The following is a 17,007-nucleotide window of genomic DNA, read 5'->3' on the forward strand; positions in this document are numbered from 1 at the left end:
ACATAAATATCCCCCATTTCCCGTGCAGCAACAGCGCCTTCGTCTCTTTTCCCCCCTTTCTCACTTTCCTTTTAATACCACCTTCTCTTCCATCTTCCTTAACACTTTATTTTTCCTTTTGATATCTAACTAAGTAACCCATCCCTCCTCAGTAACCAGCACAGCGGGAGCAGCATAAGACACAGTTACACCTTGCTTGTTTTGGTCTTTTCTTCTTTTATTATAGACAAGATTGTTTTATTAATCTCATACATTTCTTGCATTTGCTCGCTGCTATTGCATCTCTTATTTTATCGTTTCAAAACTGCAAAGGAGATGAGACGACCTCCCCAAGTCTGGCAGGTTCCCCAAGTTCTGCCACCATGGTCTAACAGGAGCGATAACACGTGCTGCTGCTGTCTCTTGAGAGCACGTCATCAGCTTGAATCCAGCTTCCCTGTGATTCAATCCAAAGCCCTACACTGGTGCCAGGAGTGAGTTTTAAGAAAGATTAAAATATGTAGAGCCACCTATGAACAATAAGACTAACCAGTGCCTCGGAGAAGCTTTAGCTCTGCCATATTTTCCAGTCTATGTGCCCAAAGCTATTTAAGTCCACGTATGCGAACCACTCGCGCTGCGTGTGAGAACCGCGCGTGTGACTGAGAACTTGAGAAGCCACCTCAGGTCCTGGCATCACAAGAAGCAAAACTGTATCCAGCGAATGGAGGGAAAAGCAGCTTGGCTGAGAGTGAATGTGTGTCAACACGCCGTTCGTACCGTACCTAAAGGAAGATGAAAGTGCTGAGTCTTTTCCACTTAACTTTAGTCTTCTAAGGTAAGGAATCTGCAAAGCTACGCTCCCCCATGGGCGACCACACGCTCCTGCCACCTCGGTCCTTGCGCATTGCCTACAAGATATGCAGAACTTAGGACAGGTTTTCCCTGGTAATTCATTCCTAAGAAAAGGCACAACGAGAGAAAAGGCAGACAATGTGATTATCAGGTGGAAGATGGCAGGCAGATGGAGGCTTTCTTCAATAACCCGAGTAAGAAACTGGTGAGGTTACAACTGCAGGAAAACAATACACAGCGTCCAGATACCCGGCCTTGCGTTGCAGGAATCCGTACGAGCACTTTTCTCCATGAGGCTCACCGGGCACTCCTAATATGCCTAATATGCCTAATAACTCCTAATACTTCAGCTCCTCTCCAGAATCTTGGAATACTCAAAAACAAGTTGACGGCACATTAAAAATAAACACTGCTTTATTTGCCAGATTTAGATCTTAGTAAACATACATATATATAAGTTAGCTGAATGCAATGTTTAAAAAAGTTTATTCCAACATTAGTGTATCATATGTATCGGCAACATACTTAGCAAACAATAATGCCTCTCAGATTACACGGCGGTACAGGTCAAAACAAGCAGTACACATGGAACAGTAGGGAAGCCCATCTATTTTCCCTTTACAGTTGTTGTCTCAAACTGATAGTATTACCTAAAAAAGTAAAAGCATAGTAACAAAATCTTCTAGAAAAAACAGTATAGTGTCTTAGACTGGCACTCTTATTTTGCAGTCGTTTGCAAAACCTACCACACTAAATCTTTCCAGGGTAAAAATATTAAATTTTAATTGAAAAAAAAAAATATTCCCTGATGGCATTACACTTGAAAGGCCGATCTTCTCTTTCTATTTCTAATGAAGCAATCTAGTGTTGCTTAAATTACCATAGTTCCATCACAGAACTATCTTCACTTTGGTTAAAGGACACTTTTAGATACTTGCATTATTAAACGCATCAAAATCAAACATTCCAACAGTAAGAATGAGCACATCCCCAGACTGACCGGTCCACGTTTCTGATTTTTGTCACTTTCCAAGAACACTTCAGGAAACGGCCATGCATGGGAACCAGTCTAATCCCAATCATACCATCAATCTTCTGTCAAAATACTGCTTGATGACAAGTAAAGGCAAACTATTACGTGAAGAGGTGCTATCAACTTATTTTGCTATGTGACATTAACTCGTAATACAACACATTCTCTCTTCAACAGTTTCTATACATGAAGTAGTAATGCTATGAAGTGTAATGATATATTTTCAAGATATATATATTTCTTTTTCAATAATCTGATCCCAGATTATTTCTAATTTCTATTGTATGATACAACGTATGCACAACATCTGTTTGCATAGCATTAAATAGGAAGTTATCTCAAAAGATGTTTGAAAGAAGCAAGAAGTAGGGTCAAAACATCAGTTCAAATTCATGGTCTGCAGGCGGGGCTTCTGCCTATCAATGCTGTACCCCAAACTAAGGTGTTTCCTTGCTTTCCTCCACCTTGCTTTTAAACAGCGTTATTCGTTCACAGCACAGCTCTGGTGCTGACATCTTTTCAAGTGCAGTATATCGGGACACTTTATTACAGGACCCGAAGAAACTCATGTTCCGGAAGCAGGAATAGTGCACCTAATGCTGAAGTTTCAAATCTGTTTTCAGCTTCAGATTGTATGTTTTGCATAGAAACACCGTTTTGCATCTCACCACCTTACTGTTGGAAGCAACTGTTTGCACTGCTAACAGTAACAAAACCATGAAGCCTGAATCGAGCGGTTTAGTTAACAGTATATGTGTAAGAAGCAGCAAGTGCCTGCGTTGTGTAAATTCTGGTGTCGCATGCGCGGCTGCGGTGACAGATACTCCTCTTTGACTTACACATTAAGCAGCAGAGCTAATTTATGTATACATGCATTCCTCCAATAAACCCATTACTTCAACTATATCTGAATATTCAAGAACACGGTCAGTTCATCATGAACATGAGTGGCCAGCGTGCTTGATTCATCAAGCAAACTTACAGAACGAAGCTAAATAACTTACAGTAACAAGAAATGTACATCTGCTTCAACTCCTTGACTGGCAGCCAAACCATGGGATGTTTGTTCGAGGTAGGCACTTCAATGTTAAAACTTTCGCTAATAGTGATGGTTCTACCCAAGACATCGATTTAAAACTCTGTTTTAACGTTAAGGTTACTAGCCAAGTGTTCCAAGACGTAGGCTACGTCTGCTAAAACAGAATACGGAAACCTTAAGTTGCGGATCTAGTAAACAGTACATCGTTCGGCTGATACGGAATACAAATCTGAATTTTTTTTGTGTATACTTGCAAGAAGTATAACTTTCAAAGTGCAAATATAGTAAAATTTCTAACCTCTCTAGCTAGTGTACTTCAGCGTGAGAGAACTCAACAGTCTGGTGCTACTTTACCTAAGCAGTCTAGGCATGAACTGCTCTCTGCGGGCAGTTCGATAGCGCTAGAACAGAAGCGGGCCAAGGCAGGTTTGGCTAACACTGTACAGCCATGTGCGCAGGTTCACAGTATCACGATGCCTGCAAGCGCGCTTTGGAAATGCGCGTCTCCCCACAGCGATCATCTTCACATCTTTCCCCAAATGCAAACAAACAAGGCACTAAGCATGGAAGTGCTGATATGTTTTAAATATACAGCAAAATCAGGAGGATGACTAACTGCTTCAAATTATAAAATGAGGGCACATTCGTAAACAGCTAGTAGCTACTCTGCACAAGTAGTTGTTGTGTATCTAAAAACTCGGAAACTTTGTAGAAAAGCTCCATGAGAAAACAGAAAAAAACCCCGAACCTTCTTAAAGGTTAAAAAGAAAAAAGAAAAAAAACCAGACCCCAACCCCAACCCCCCCAGGCTCCGATGCGTAAGGACAGCAACAATCTGAACACAGACAATTTGGCATGCTTAAAATCTTTCGAATACAAATCCGAGCACAAACCATGCAGCTAGATCAATCAGCGTGGCGGTCCAGCTCCCAGGCCCCTGCGCCGTGCAGTCGTACTCCACAGTGCGCACCGAGTACGGCCACACAGCTTTAGCCCCTCGTTGGCATTCCCAGAGAATCCGAACAAAGAACCCAAACAAAGGGGCCGCTTTGGCCAAAACTAAAGTCAAGTGTGATCGTCCGATGGCAGTTTTGGAGACCGAGAAATAAATTAGCTTACTTCTCCAAACTGTGTATTTCTTTTAAAAAACAAAACAAAACATCGTCATTAGACGACTCCACAACATTTGCATTTAAAGAGCAAACTCTTTGGCAGACCATACCTTTACAAAAATAAGTTATGGGTTTTTTTTTCCTTCATCAGTCTGTATTAACTGAATTCTGTGCCTCTAAATGACTCCAAGTGGAATTAAGCCAATATATCTTTAAAAATCCATTCCTTCTAAAAATTGTATAGAAGTTTCAAAGCTGCAAACAAATGTTTCGTAAGACATAGCGGATTTAAAAAAAAGCCCCAAACCCTTGCATCAGGAGTGTTCTCCTGTTTAAATGATCACGTCATAAAAATAATAATCCTCAACATTTCCCACAGCAGGAGTCCTCTGTGATACCCTTTTCATTCAGCTGGGATACAGCCTGGAAGTTTGCATTTATCAGCAGGGGGAGGGCTCGGTGGTAATCACCTCAGTATATCCTGTGAGCCCTTTGGGGGTCACATTCCCTATACCGGGAATCCAAATTCTAGGATTACAAGATGACGCTTATTATTCAAAGCGATGGGTAAATAGAAAACAGTGCTGAAGTCATACAGTTAAGTGGACTTAGACCTAGAATGCTCAGTAAGACTTTTAAAGAAAAGTCTAAAATCTTTGGAGTGAAAGCAAAGGGCTGAAACTGTCCGATAGCTTTCCGGATGATGCGTACTGAGCAAATCACAGATAAAAAAGCTAAAACGAGCTAAATCCCAAGCAGTTGTTTTTTTCAGCTACATTGCTCTGGATAACTCCACTCTCCCTTCCGTGGCGATGAACTCCTTTTCCGTGGCTCGTTTATCACCTTGACACAGTCTCTCCTTCAGTTTTTCAAGTTCATACTCATGTAGGATTTTCTGCGTTAAATACTTCTCACGTTTTATTTTGGCTTTCACGTCTGCGGGCACATCAGGAATCATCCATGCTACAAAGAATTTGACGATGAATACAACATGCTGCCAAAAAATAAAAAAAAAAAGGGAAGCCAGGAGAAATTAACAACTCGTTACCAAACGAAACACCTACTGTGTTATCTAACACCGAACAGATCGCTTCTCTTTTTGTTCATAAACAGAACACATTTCATTTGGCTGTCCTGGAACAATACCTAACAACTAACGTGTATCTGTGATGTGCCCAAAGATTAAAACGTTTCCTTTTATGCAGAAATCTTAATTCCAAACTCCATTTTCCCTTCAAAATTTGCAAGACAGTGGCTTAAGACTGAAATGCCAGTTATCCAGAGGACTGATTTAGCTATTTTTAGCCGATTTTTTTAGCCACTATACATCACTGGCAAATGCTTTCTGGATTTTGAATACAGTCATCTCACACACAACACCTTAGTGAAACCAGGAGTGAAAGTGCTAGTCCTTGTGGTTCACGTCTCTTCCATCTGTATAAAGACATTTTTTTCTTCTGCTGTTTTATTTTGATCAAATCTAGCAGTCTCCTCAGCTGTTTTCACTGTTCTTACTCTGAGGGCAACTTCCTGGAGTTAAAAGACCCACTTACAGGAATCATTTAGGACGTGAGGATTTGGTATTACTTACGGAAGAAACTACTATTTTCTACTCCCAGCAATTCTATTTTCTGTCACATTAGTAACTACCTGGAGAATCCGTAAGGTACTGATTTTGGCAGGAAATCTTGCAGGGAACGTACCTCCATAATAATTATAAAGGCCAGTTTTGCAGCAAGAATGTGCCAAAACTGCATAGTGTGTAAGTATCTCCGCTCGTGATCTGGAGGATATCGATAGTCTCTGTACCTGTTGGACAGAAAGACAGGCGAAGGTGAAATGTCACATTCAGCCTGAGACAGACTACAAGCGCAGTGACACTTACAGGCAAACACAGCTGTCGCTTCAGGAACCTTTTCATCTTGTTTTAAATGGTCTGCTTCCTTCTGCAGGAAAAGGTTGCCTCTCAATTTGTTTCTATCTTACATTTGCTTGAACGCCCTCTTACTCACAGCACCCGAGCAGGGGCGAGGATGTGCGAGAAGTGAAATTTTGTACGCAGGTTGCTGGTTTTCTGGGTGCCGATCAAAAAATAGAGGACAGAGTGAGGGAGTGGATCACACAGTAACGGACAAGTAGGGAATAAATGCGAAAGATGTTGACAGATTAGGGACTGGACAGAGGCAGGGTTTAATGGAAGGACAGCCTTGAGTTCTATGCTCACATGTGTAAGTAGGGTAAAGACTCCTGGGGCTTTAAAGCTAAAACATCACACAAATGTAGCGGCTTCTTAAAATGTCGGGGTTTTTTTTGTTTGGTTTGTTTCCCTTTTTTTTTTTTTTTCATCAAATCAATACTTTTCCTTTACCACGGACTTCTCTGATGTTCTTTCTCAATTATTCTAGAACCTCCAATGTTTCTCCTAGCGAGAAAGGACTTTTTTATTTTTTTATAAAAGCAGGACGGCCCGGATCTCAGTGACATCTAGCGCAATAACAATTGACTTCAAATACCATATTTCATTTTCAGCTTTGGAATCTACACTGCCCTTAATAACATTTCCTCACACACTTAGGCACTGCAGCCTAAAAACTTTTGAAAATATAGGCTAAAACTGCAATCCTAGGGACATAAACCTCCTCCCCCATTCAAAAAAATTGATACTTTAATTAAGTAAAAAACCAAAACCAAACAATAAAACGTTAGCAATGAGACTCTATTAAACAACAACAAGGTGTTCTTTTTGTTTGTTTGTCACTGGCATGATCTCTCACCATCTCAAGCATTGTCTTGTTAATAGCTTAAATATTGCTTCTCACAATTGGGAACAATGACAATGACATTATTTAATTTCTAGCGGACAACTTAGATCTGCATTGACTTTTTATACTGTACTCTAAAGAAAGCGATAGAATATTTATTATTACACCAACACCAACCTGCATATGACAAAGTTTTCTGGACTCAGTTTAGGCTTGGTTCTGTCAGGAAAATCTGAGATTTGAAACACTGACAAACTATTGTTTATGTATCCAGACATAGGCGAGTTGTCATTTACGGAATAAGCATAGTAGTAAACTAAACGAGGAATCATATCTGATGTGAACGCAACAATAAAAGCCTGGAAAAAAAAAATCGGAAAAAGAAATTAAGGAAGTAGCACACAAAACTGGTGAGCAGATTCATAAAGGGGTTTTGGTACTGTGACTCTGTGGCATAACCCAGGACCTTTTAAGCAAGGGTGAGCATGATTAGGGCACTTTACCTTGGTAAAGATGCTGACCGCAGCCTCTGCTGCAAGGGCCAGCACTCTGTGACCAAAATATGTGAACAGTCCTTACAAGAGGCACCAAATCCCACACAGCCCCTCACACCAAACTGCCTTCTATCTGTGATCACAGCGCTCCTTAGTAAAAGAGGAGGTGCAGTTTAGAATGCTTGTGAGAAAGGATGGACTCAAATCCAGTGGGTGATTGCTTTGTGAAAGAAGGGGAGCCATTTTCTCCAGCTGTATTTAAAAAGGAAGCAATAGCTACCAGCACATTTTGCCTGGAAACTCGAGGTACTGCAGATACACAGGTACCCTGCTAATTAGGCAATACCTGCAAGGGGGTTTGCTGCCCAAGACACTTGCAGACCTGATGATGTTTGCTCTTCTACGTTAAGAAGAGGCAACTCTTCTGCTCAGCAGTCTGCTTTACGTTTTACTTAAGATGAAATATTAGCAGAGCATTTTGTTTCTGGTTTATGAAAAGTACTCTGAGCCGTTGCCCCCCCCGCCCCGGGACACCCAGAAGCAGCTGAATGAGCAGAATTCCCACAGAACAGGCCTCATAACGACAAGACAGAAATGTCATCCGGCTGACAGAATTAATCCACCTCTCCTGTCCTCTATAGTCCCCTCTGCTTCAGCAGACTAAGCTTCAGACTGGCTTACGCCATTCCAAAACATTGGAAAAGACAGACAAGTGAATGAAAAATGACGGTCCAACGAAGTGTGGATTGGGAGCTGCATGTCACCAACGTACGGCCAGGCCGAACCACCCAAATGGTTTGGCCTTACCTCCGTAGGGTAGCACGTGACAAAGGGGACACTGCTGATGAAGGAGAAAAGGCATCAGCTGATTTTTAAGTCTGCAAATTCTGAGCCCCTGGATGAATCAAAGCTGTAGCACAGCACAGCTAAGGTACTTACGTTAGTAACAACAGACAAGATGGCCATTCCGTTCAGGATCTCTTGCCAAACTCCTATGCTATGCGCTTTTGCAGCCACAGGTCTCCTGTACTGAGTGGTTAATTTCCAGGAGTCTACTCGAATCTCCAGGATATTATTCATCAGAGCAAGAAGGGGAGCCAGGGGAAAGGATGCCACGAAGAGAGTAATGAATCCAAACTGAATGACTGCGAGGGAGAAAAGAGAAGTGCTAAAATCTGCCCCTGTGAAATACCCTCAGGGTGATGACGAAACATCCAAGTTGCCAGTCGCAGACAAGTGGCAAACGTCTGCCAGGCTGCACAAGGAGTCATCTCCCGGCCTGGCCTGAGCTAAGTGACAACCTGCCCCAGCCCCAGGACTTCTCTAGTCTCTTAGGGCTGCCATTCAGCAGCACCCAAGGGAACAGGACATTCGCGTCCTGCCAAACGATGCTGCCAGCAGTGCTGGACACTAGTTCTTTCATGGTGCTGCAGTTCTGCTCTTATGAACGGAACCTAACTGCAGGGGAATGTACTCACACATCAAGTTTCTGAATTAGGAGAGAGGAGTAATTTAAAGTAAAATAAAAGGGCTAGTTTTCCTCTCCTGCAGTTTGTGCAGAGCAAGCCTGTTCTCCTAAATGAAAAAGAGGAAATACTTTTACTTTTATCACAACCTTATCTCCACCTATTGTTATTGGTTTAGTCAAAATATTAATGCCAAATCTGTATGTAACAGTTCCACTGGGGAGTCTTAACATTAGTTTAAGAATTGCAAGTAAAATACACAAGTGATCCTTTTAGTCATTACCAAAATGAAATGTCTCTGGGTACAGAATGTGACAGCCCCCAGTGCAGAGCCAATACTGCCACTGTGTTTTCCAGACAAGAAACAGAACATCTTGTCTGGTTTAGGCAGTGGATAAAAATAAATTCCCATACACTAGGCATCAGCTCTTCCATGATTTCAGCGATCAGTGCTTCACCCTAGATGAGCAACAAAATTCCCACTAGCTTAGCAGCCCCAGGACAATGCTAGAACGTACTGGTTCAGTTCTGATTTAGGGAGAGCGAGAGACCACTTTTCAACAAATTTTGTCCTTCTAATAGACAGATACTAATATTCTTTTAGTGGTTTTCAGATTCAGTTTGGTTTTCATTTCTAGTTTTAGTATCTCAGGTTTTGTAAAGTAATTTCATACGCTGACCTGTTCATGTTACCTTTGAAAAAATCCTGTTCTGTTCCCCGTGCTCCCTCTGCTGGTCTGCTGGACTGTATCAAAACTCTAATCTGTGCAAACCTAAAACTAAATGGATTCTCCCCGATCCAGTTCGCAGATCTCATATCTGCAGTACCCACCCTTACAGCATATTTGGCACTCACCCCATACATATAGTTTCCCCTGACATCAGCTGAGAAAATGCTTGGAACAAGAAAGAAGAGACACGGAGACAGCTGGCTGTGCTGAGAATAATGTTCCCCATTCAAATGAGGGAAACAAACAGTCTTTGCAGCGTTTCTGTGAAATTCCCTGCAGTCTGAGATGCAAAGGCAGCTTTTTCTTTTTATTAATTGGGCTGACCTATTTAACGATTTCCCGTAGTTCATCGTCTACTGTTTGCCAGACCGCAGTGGTGGCATCAACGCGTAACAATTTATCGAGACTCTGTTTTTTTGAAAGTGTCAGTACAAGGTGCCTTCTCCTCAATTCTAAATGTGTATTTTTAAACTTACCCATTTCTAGATATTCATAGAACAGGCCTAAGGCTCCAAATGTCTGCAGATCATGGTCTTGCTCCCAGCGACTGTATAAATTTTCTGGATTATTCCTGGCTTTCCGGCGACCCCACCAGTTACAAATCCAGCTGTATATGAAGAAAAAAGTTAACAGTGAGAGAACCAGATCAAGCATCCCTTTCTCTAAGCAAGCTTCTCGTTGTGACATGCTTTTTACTAGCGTGGCTTTCACAAAAAGAGGCCAAAAGCCTCTATGAAATGAGTCTACATGTCAGAAGTTGTGCTTAATTTACAGAATTTTTCTTAGCTTCTTCATACAGCAATACTTGTTATCACCCCTTCCAGGAATTTCCTCTGTCTATAACATGAGCACCTCAGTGTAAGAGCTAACTTACGGTACAATGGCCTCTTGGATATTTCCCCAGATCTGTTTGCCAGCCATGACTATGGTGAGCTGTGTCGTCAATTCTATCAAACAGCCCGCAGGATCGCACTGGCAGAGACAAATTAGGGGTTAGTGACATAAATAATGGACATTGCCCAGATAAACTATATTCTACTACTGCATAAATAAAAGAAAGAAGAGGAGAATAATTCTTAAAACTTGTTTGGACAATACTCAGTTTTGACCTGGACTGCCAGCTAAGATACCCTCTCAGGACGGCTGCTACAGAAAGGCTTTCAATGCTCACTGTGCTTGAAAAAACGCGCGCCAGAACATTACAACCATTTAAAGATGAAGTAATTCAGAGCTGCTTCAGGCTGACCACCGTGCAGGTACACAAAGGCAGGGCAGCAGGATCCGTGCGCAGCAGCCACCCCACAGCCCCAGCAAGGTGAATCCATGGCACTCAGCTCTTAGCACCAGACCAGCACTGACTGGCCAAGCACCTGCATTTTCTATTCATATCCCTACACCAGAGGTATTTAAATACCTGCCGGTATCTGGTCTCTGCTGTTTGCTGTAAACACTAGTTTTTAAGTTTCAACTCTTTATGGAAGCCTTCTTAAGAATTTAGCAGCCAGACCAGTATTAGGAGATAGTCCGTCAGTAAGCGCACTGCATTGCTTCATTGTGTTTTGCATCAAGTTTTTCCTCCACTATTGAATTCCAAGCAATGCTTCACATTAAACACTGTTATTTCACCTTTGAACAAAGAGCATAATTAGCAATGAAATGAGGGGAAGAAACCGAAAGCTTACAGTTGCGTCTCTTGCCAAACAGCTTCTCTGAAAATGTACTGCTTCAAAAAGCTTATGAAGACACCCAAATGCCAGAGACCATTTCCATTTATATTAACTTCCTTCAACCTAGAGGATCACTGTTAAGACCTACAGCGAGATCCACTGGTATTTCAGGAGAACTGGGGCCAAGAAAAGCTTTTTGATTTTTCATCATTGTGACTGACAGCCACAGATTTTCACTGCTGGTGCTTCCTCGACCAGCAACAGCAGGAAGAGTCCTTGGAAGCCCCTCCATCAGCCTCAGGATGGCCAGCTGAGGTCCAGCTCGCTCCAGACCAAACCTGCAGCTAGCAATTTATGACTGCACAGGTCAGAAGGGATAAGGAGTTTAAACTAGTTCATTAATATTCAGTCCGCTTTAATTAAAAAGTCCTACCTCTTCGTTCCGCCAGCGATTAAACATGTATGTGTAGGCACCTGGGTAACCAACAAACTTCCCTTTGAAGAAGGCCACGTAGAAGCAGGATGAATAGTAGTTGACAAACTGGAACAGAAACATTTTCATAGTGAGCCTGTTCTCATACTCCATATGAGTTCTGGGAATCTCTGTGAAACCAGAAAACAGTAATTTTATTTTCCTTTATTCCCTTTGAAAGGATACAGATCCATAAATACTCATCACCCACAGTGCCTTTTCATCTCCAAGGGAAGAAAAGGGAAAGGGAAAGGGAAAGGGAAAGGAAGAGGAAAGCACCTACAAACAGTCCAGCAGATGGAATTCCTGCTCTGACACCCTACCCTTTGTTTACAATGCAATGCTCTGAGTAGAGAGGCAAGCGAAATTCATTCTTGTAACTTTTATAAATAAGCTTCAATTTCCCCTTCTTTGTACTGTTCACCAGCACTTTTCCACCCTGAAACCTTACCCTGTTTTTAGGAGATCCAATACGAATCTCAAACATTAACTAGCAGGGTCTCCTCAACTATGAAAATGTCACTGTTGGCAACGCACACAATAAAGACTTTTTTTTTTCTTTGTGGTAGAGAAGTACACTTCAGTATTGGTTTTTTTTCAATATGCTCCATGTGTGTAACTTCTATTGAAATCAGCAGAAACCGGATGGGTCCTTGTGCCTCTGGAAGGTGAGGCTGGTAGTCAGGGGAAGATCAGGGAATGATACAGGCATCTCAGTGGTACTGAACTTCACCAAGCCTTTGCTTAAAAATCTGCTGCCATCACATTTACATTTTTAAAGGTAGCAGGAAGCCCTACGCACATTATTGGTGAAGTGTTAGATGATGACATATAACCAATTCAAGCCAGGCAAAAGGGGAAGAAAATACACCACAAGCATTCACATCCCTCTGAATTGGTCAGGACCTGGCAGACGTGCTGAACTCACCACCCATATGGCAAAGTTATTTTATATATCGGAGTAAATTAACGTTTCCAAGCTTGGCATACGTTTGCATGACAGAAGATCATTATTGGGAGCCTGTAGTGCACTCCAGAGAAGGCAGTACTCCATGAGGCCGCCTGCCCAGGCTGCAGCTCTTATGGGCAGTTCAAATGTTTACACCAGACACTCCACATTCAGAGCACCAGAGGCAGGTTACACCTGCACGGCCAAAAACAAACTCTGGCCTAACCTTTTAAGTAATTCAAGAGTGGGAAGAGTTAGAACAGACAATCCTGATGGCCGCAGCCAACATTTCATACCCTGGACCTGGGATAAGAGCAGCTGCCAGAGCTGCCAGAGGAGGGCAGCAGACCCACAAAAGTAAACGTTTATTTTCCCTCTGTAACTGATAACCACAGGTAGTGCCGACACTTAAGAAATTAATCCTCTGCACTTGCAAGCAGCAAAATAACACTGCTGAGCCTTCATCCTTGTAATTCATGCCCTTCAAGAAAGAAAGGTTTTAAAAAATGACGATTTTCTGGTTTGTTGGTTTTTTTTTTTTTCTTTTTTGCTAGACGCAATTTTACTTATTACTTGTTCTGTTTTTCTTTGGTCTAATTTGGCCAAGTGAGATAAGCAATACCTATCTCTGAGGCAAGAGATGGTTCACGATAAATCAGAAGAAACCCGATGCAACATGACATTAAGTTTCTGCAAGAAACACCTTTCAATTCTTGATTCTACTCGTAAGACCTCATAAAAAAGATCACCCAGCTGTTTTTGACAGCTGTACAAACCACAAGTACCTAATACGTTCAGCTCCCCCGCCCCCAGTTGAATATTCTGCAATTACTTCTTTCCATAAAGCACCCGCAGGGACTTTTACATCTAAATCATTTAGGGGAAACAATGAAAAATATGTAAGAAGGGCTCTAGGGAAGGATATTTCCAGCAAGAAAGCGACAGTCAAACATAAAAACCTGCTACAAAACCAGCAGATCTTTCTGGGCTGGCCTGCCTGCAGCTCCTCCAGCTCTGGAGTGAGCCTACTGCAGGTAACGCTTCCCAGGGCTACAGCCACAAGGACACATCCTGGGCCCAACTTCTCAGCCTGCTCAATCGCTGCCTTCAATCGGTATCAACTCCAATCTAAATCCAGGGCTACGGGAAATGGTGCCAAGAGAAAACCCTGGAAAATATACTGTCCTATCCCATACCCCAGCCTCCTACCTTTTCCCCCAAAGTAAGAGACATGATTATTTAGTCTTTTTTCTTGTAAAGATAGCTGTGAAATCTGTGATCTATTTGTAAAAATATATCTAATTTCTAATTAGGATTTCTAATTGAAACACTGCTAAATCGAGACAGTTTGATCTTGCTTTGGTGACTCTGATATACACGATAATTTTTAATTATGTTCAGAACTATGATTGTCTCTGTAGACTAGTTTTAATATAAGCAAACATGATACTGAGAGAAACCAGCTTATGATAACTATTCAAATGCAGGGAACGTGTTCAGTAAGGCCATTAATCCAACTGAGTCATTGCTGCAAGCCGCAGACTAAGGTCCTAGCGCTCCCGCTGTGTCCCAATTGGGAACAACTACACAGAGCGCCTCTAGACGCATTCTACCTTTAGCGACTCTGTGAAAATTCTGTCTTCAAGTGCACTGCTTACCCATATCAGTAATCCAGATGGCTATTCTCTCGTATAAGAAATTCAGTATCATGATGATGACAAAATTCAGGCACGAGGCTGTGACCGAAGTTGCCAGCTGGGGGGTCAGTAATCCGCTGATGGGCTGCAACGTTTGAGTGTTCTCCATCAGGCTGGCAAAGGCAGCGTACACCGCAAGACGATACACGATCACAGCTATCATGCTGGCTATAATCAGAGACACCTGAGGAAAGGACAGAGATTTGAAATACACTTACAGCTCAGCAGAGCTATATGCACACAGCTTTGGACGTAAGATGTAAATCAGCATGCTTTGTAGTTTGTACATTTTATTCTTTATGGGTATGAGTTCAGCAGCATTGAAATGCAAAGTACACAGGCAAAATACTTCGTTATATTAGATACATTAAACCCAACAAAATTCCTTTGTTAATGCAAGAGAAGCAGACAACCTAATACCAATTGAAAAAACAAATAGTGCAGAAGGATACAGACGGACAGAAATGGAGATGGAAGGGACAAGTTAATCATATTGGCTGCCCTGAAATTCACTCTGCAGATATTTCTACAGAGGACTATGTAGGTATTTCATTGTAGTGAATAATACTTTTTTTCCCCTTTACTACAAAGTTATTCAGTATCGTCTGTCAACAGCACATAAGCCAGCAAAAACGTTACCCCTGTGCTAAAATGTCCAATCAAATTACTAATTAATGGCAGATCTCCAAGGTAGTTTTTTTTTTTAAATCTAAATTGAAGTACATTTTGCATGACAGCAGGATATCTGCAGGACAAGAATAAAAGCATGTGTTAATATCATGATTAAAACCAGTTTGGGTTAATGGCATGATTAGTGATGATCAGCAACTCTGATATATGTTAAAATGATGATTCAAATAGATGCTCACCCAGAACAACACTGTAGTTCCTGAGATGCAGAACCGCACAGCCTGGCTAGTTATAGGCAAATAAGGCTCCATCTCCTGAAACAGTCAAGCAAGCACAGCACAGTTCACAAATCCGTAATCTTATTCTAACATCAAGCAGCACACAGAGCTCTCATCAGCTGTGTGAAAGTGCCCACATCCGAGGAAAACCATTCAGAAGCCCCCTCTCTAAAAGGGCAGGTATGACACGATTTTGAATGCGCTGGTGAGAAAAAAAGATCAGGACACAAGTGGCCGTAACAATGCTAAAAGTAAAGACAGTACTTGGAAGAATGGTTAAACCTTTGCAAAAATCAATCAGTAGCTGAAGGACAAAGACCACCTCCTTCATTAGCTGAACAGGACAGAAAAATTACTGTAAGGCTAGGTCAGCAGTCATACAGCTCTGAGTCCGAAACTGGACTGAATTTTAATAAATTCTTCATGTCAAAGTTTCTTAAAATGGTTATCTACTTGGACGTACCACATTTTTCCACACAGCCAGAGCGCGTTTTTCTCCACTCCTTCAATTTATTTCTTTATTCTTTTTTTAATGGAAGCAACGGCTACATTCATTAGTTGCCAATCTCTGCTGCAGCATCAGGCAGCTAGGTCTTACCCAAGAGAGTATCCCCACATAGCACATGAACAACTTTCCATGTTCGTGTAAAGTTCTCTTTTTCGCAACCAATTCTAATTCCTACAATATCAGATTATACGTATTAAGAAAGCATCATTTAAGAACTAATGCCAGTGGAAGAAGATTTAGTAAAAAAAAAAAGTCTGAACTTGATAAATCTTTGGGACAAGGCACCATATTATGCTTACGCTCCTCTCGGTCAAAGGAGCACCAATTAACAGGCGAGCGCAATATTAAGTAATGTTATCAGTAAGTATATTGAACGAGGAAATGCTTGTTTTGACAACAGAAGATATCGATCCTGTAAAATGCTGTTGAAGGGAGTTTATTTTCTGTTGCACAAAAGCCCAGAATGTGCTGAACGCGCTGCTGTAAGGTGGTGTAATTACGCTGAATATAATGGCCCCAACTGAGCCGTTCTTTGGTGATGTTACAGTTAAAGGCTCTATTAACAGAGCTATTAAAAAAACCAGCTGAAGGTAAGATACAAGTGCAGACAGCAGGTGGCTTTACATAGGCTCATAACATTCTATACCTATTATGTATTAATAAATAATAGGTATATTCTATACTAAGAACAAACGTTTCGCACATCCTAGGCTGTTCCACAAGTCTTCCGCTTTAGAACAAAACGTAGGTGATAACGGTTGCCTATCAATGACAGGCAATGACAGAGCCTAGGTCTGAATGGAACGTTCTGTTATTTATATAAATTAAGATTCTACTGTAATCATCAAAAACAGATTTTAGCTATGATCTAGCTAAATAGTTTAGCATTGTGACCAAATGAGGGGTTAATTAAAGCCTCAAGATGGGCAAATCCTGTTCCAGTGCACCTAGAACTTTGAATCATGGCCAGGAATAATGAGGAAAGTTTTCTGAGCAAAGCAAAGCCAGCCTCCGGATGCAAGAAACTCAGTGACCTGTATCCATATTATCTTATCAGTCTTCAAATAAGTTAATTCTGCAATCACTGTCCTTTCACGCGTTCAGTATTGCACATTATCTAAAAAAAGGAAATTACACTGCAGTGTGGCTAGCCTATATGGTTTGCTACAAGTGGGTATTGATAAGGATCACAGCTAAAGCCTGCCACGCAAAAGCTTCTGAAAATCTACTGAGGAAATAAATTGATGTGTCATAAAGTAAAGGACTGTACAGTCATTGAATTTTTATGGTAATTGTTAATGCATACTTAGAAAGCACAGAACAGTGCAGTATCTC

At 41.5% G+C, this 17,007-nt stretch overlaps 1 protein-coding gene across 3 annotated transcripts in view; it reads right to left on the bottom strand.

The window, feature by feature from the left end:
• Window positions 1-1,230: 1,230 nt before the first annotated feature.
• Window positions 1,231-17,007, bottom strand: part of ANO5 (anoctamin 5) — a 63,494-nt gene continuing 47,717 nt past the window's right edge. For all 3 annotated transcript variants that reach the window (XM_075094967.1, XM_075094966.1, XM_075094965.1), the window contains 9 exons: window positions 15,126-15,200; window positions 14,218-14,440; window positions 11,572-11,741; window positions 10,346-10,443; window positions 9,948-10,078; window positions 8,214-8,419; window positions 6,958-7,139; window positions 5,722-5,827; window positions 1,231-5,012 (listed from right to left, as the gene is read on the bottom strand). In XM_075094967.1, coding sequence (XP_074951068.1) covers window positions 4,791-5,012; window positions 5,722-5,827; window positions 6,958-7,139; window positions 8,214-8,419; window positions 9,948-10,078; window positions 10,346-10,443; window positions 11,572-11,741; window positions 14,218-14,440; window positions 15,126-15,200 — 1,413 coding nt within the window. In that variant the 3' untranslated portion in view covers window positions 1,231-4,790. The remainder of the gene's footprint in view (window positions 5,013-5,721; window positions 5,828-6,957; window positions 7,140-8,213; window positions 8,420-9,947; window positions 10,079-10,345; window positions 10,444-11,571; window positions 11,742-14,217; window positions 14,441-15,125; window positions 15,201-17,007) is intronic.

This window comes from Phalacrocorax aristotelis, chromosome 5 (assembly GCF_949628215.1).
Source record: "Phalacrocorax aristotelis chromosome 5, bGulAri2.1, whole genome shotgun sequence".
Lineage (NCBI taxonomy): Eukaryota > Metazoa > Chordata > Aves > Suliformes > Phalacrocoracidae > Phalacrocorax > Phalacrocorax aristotelis.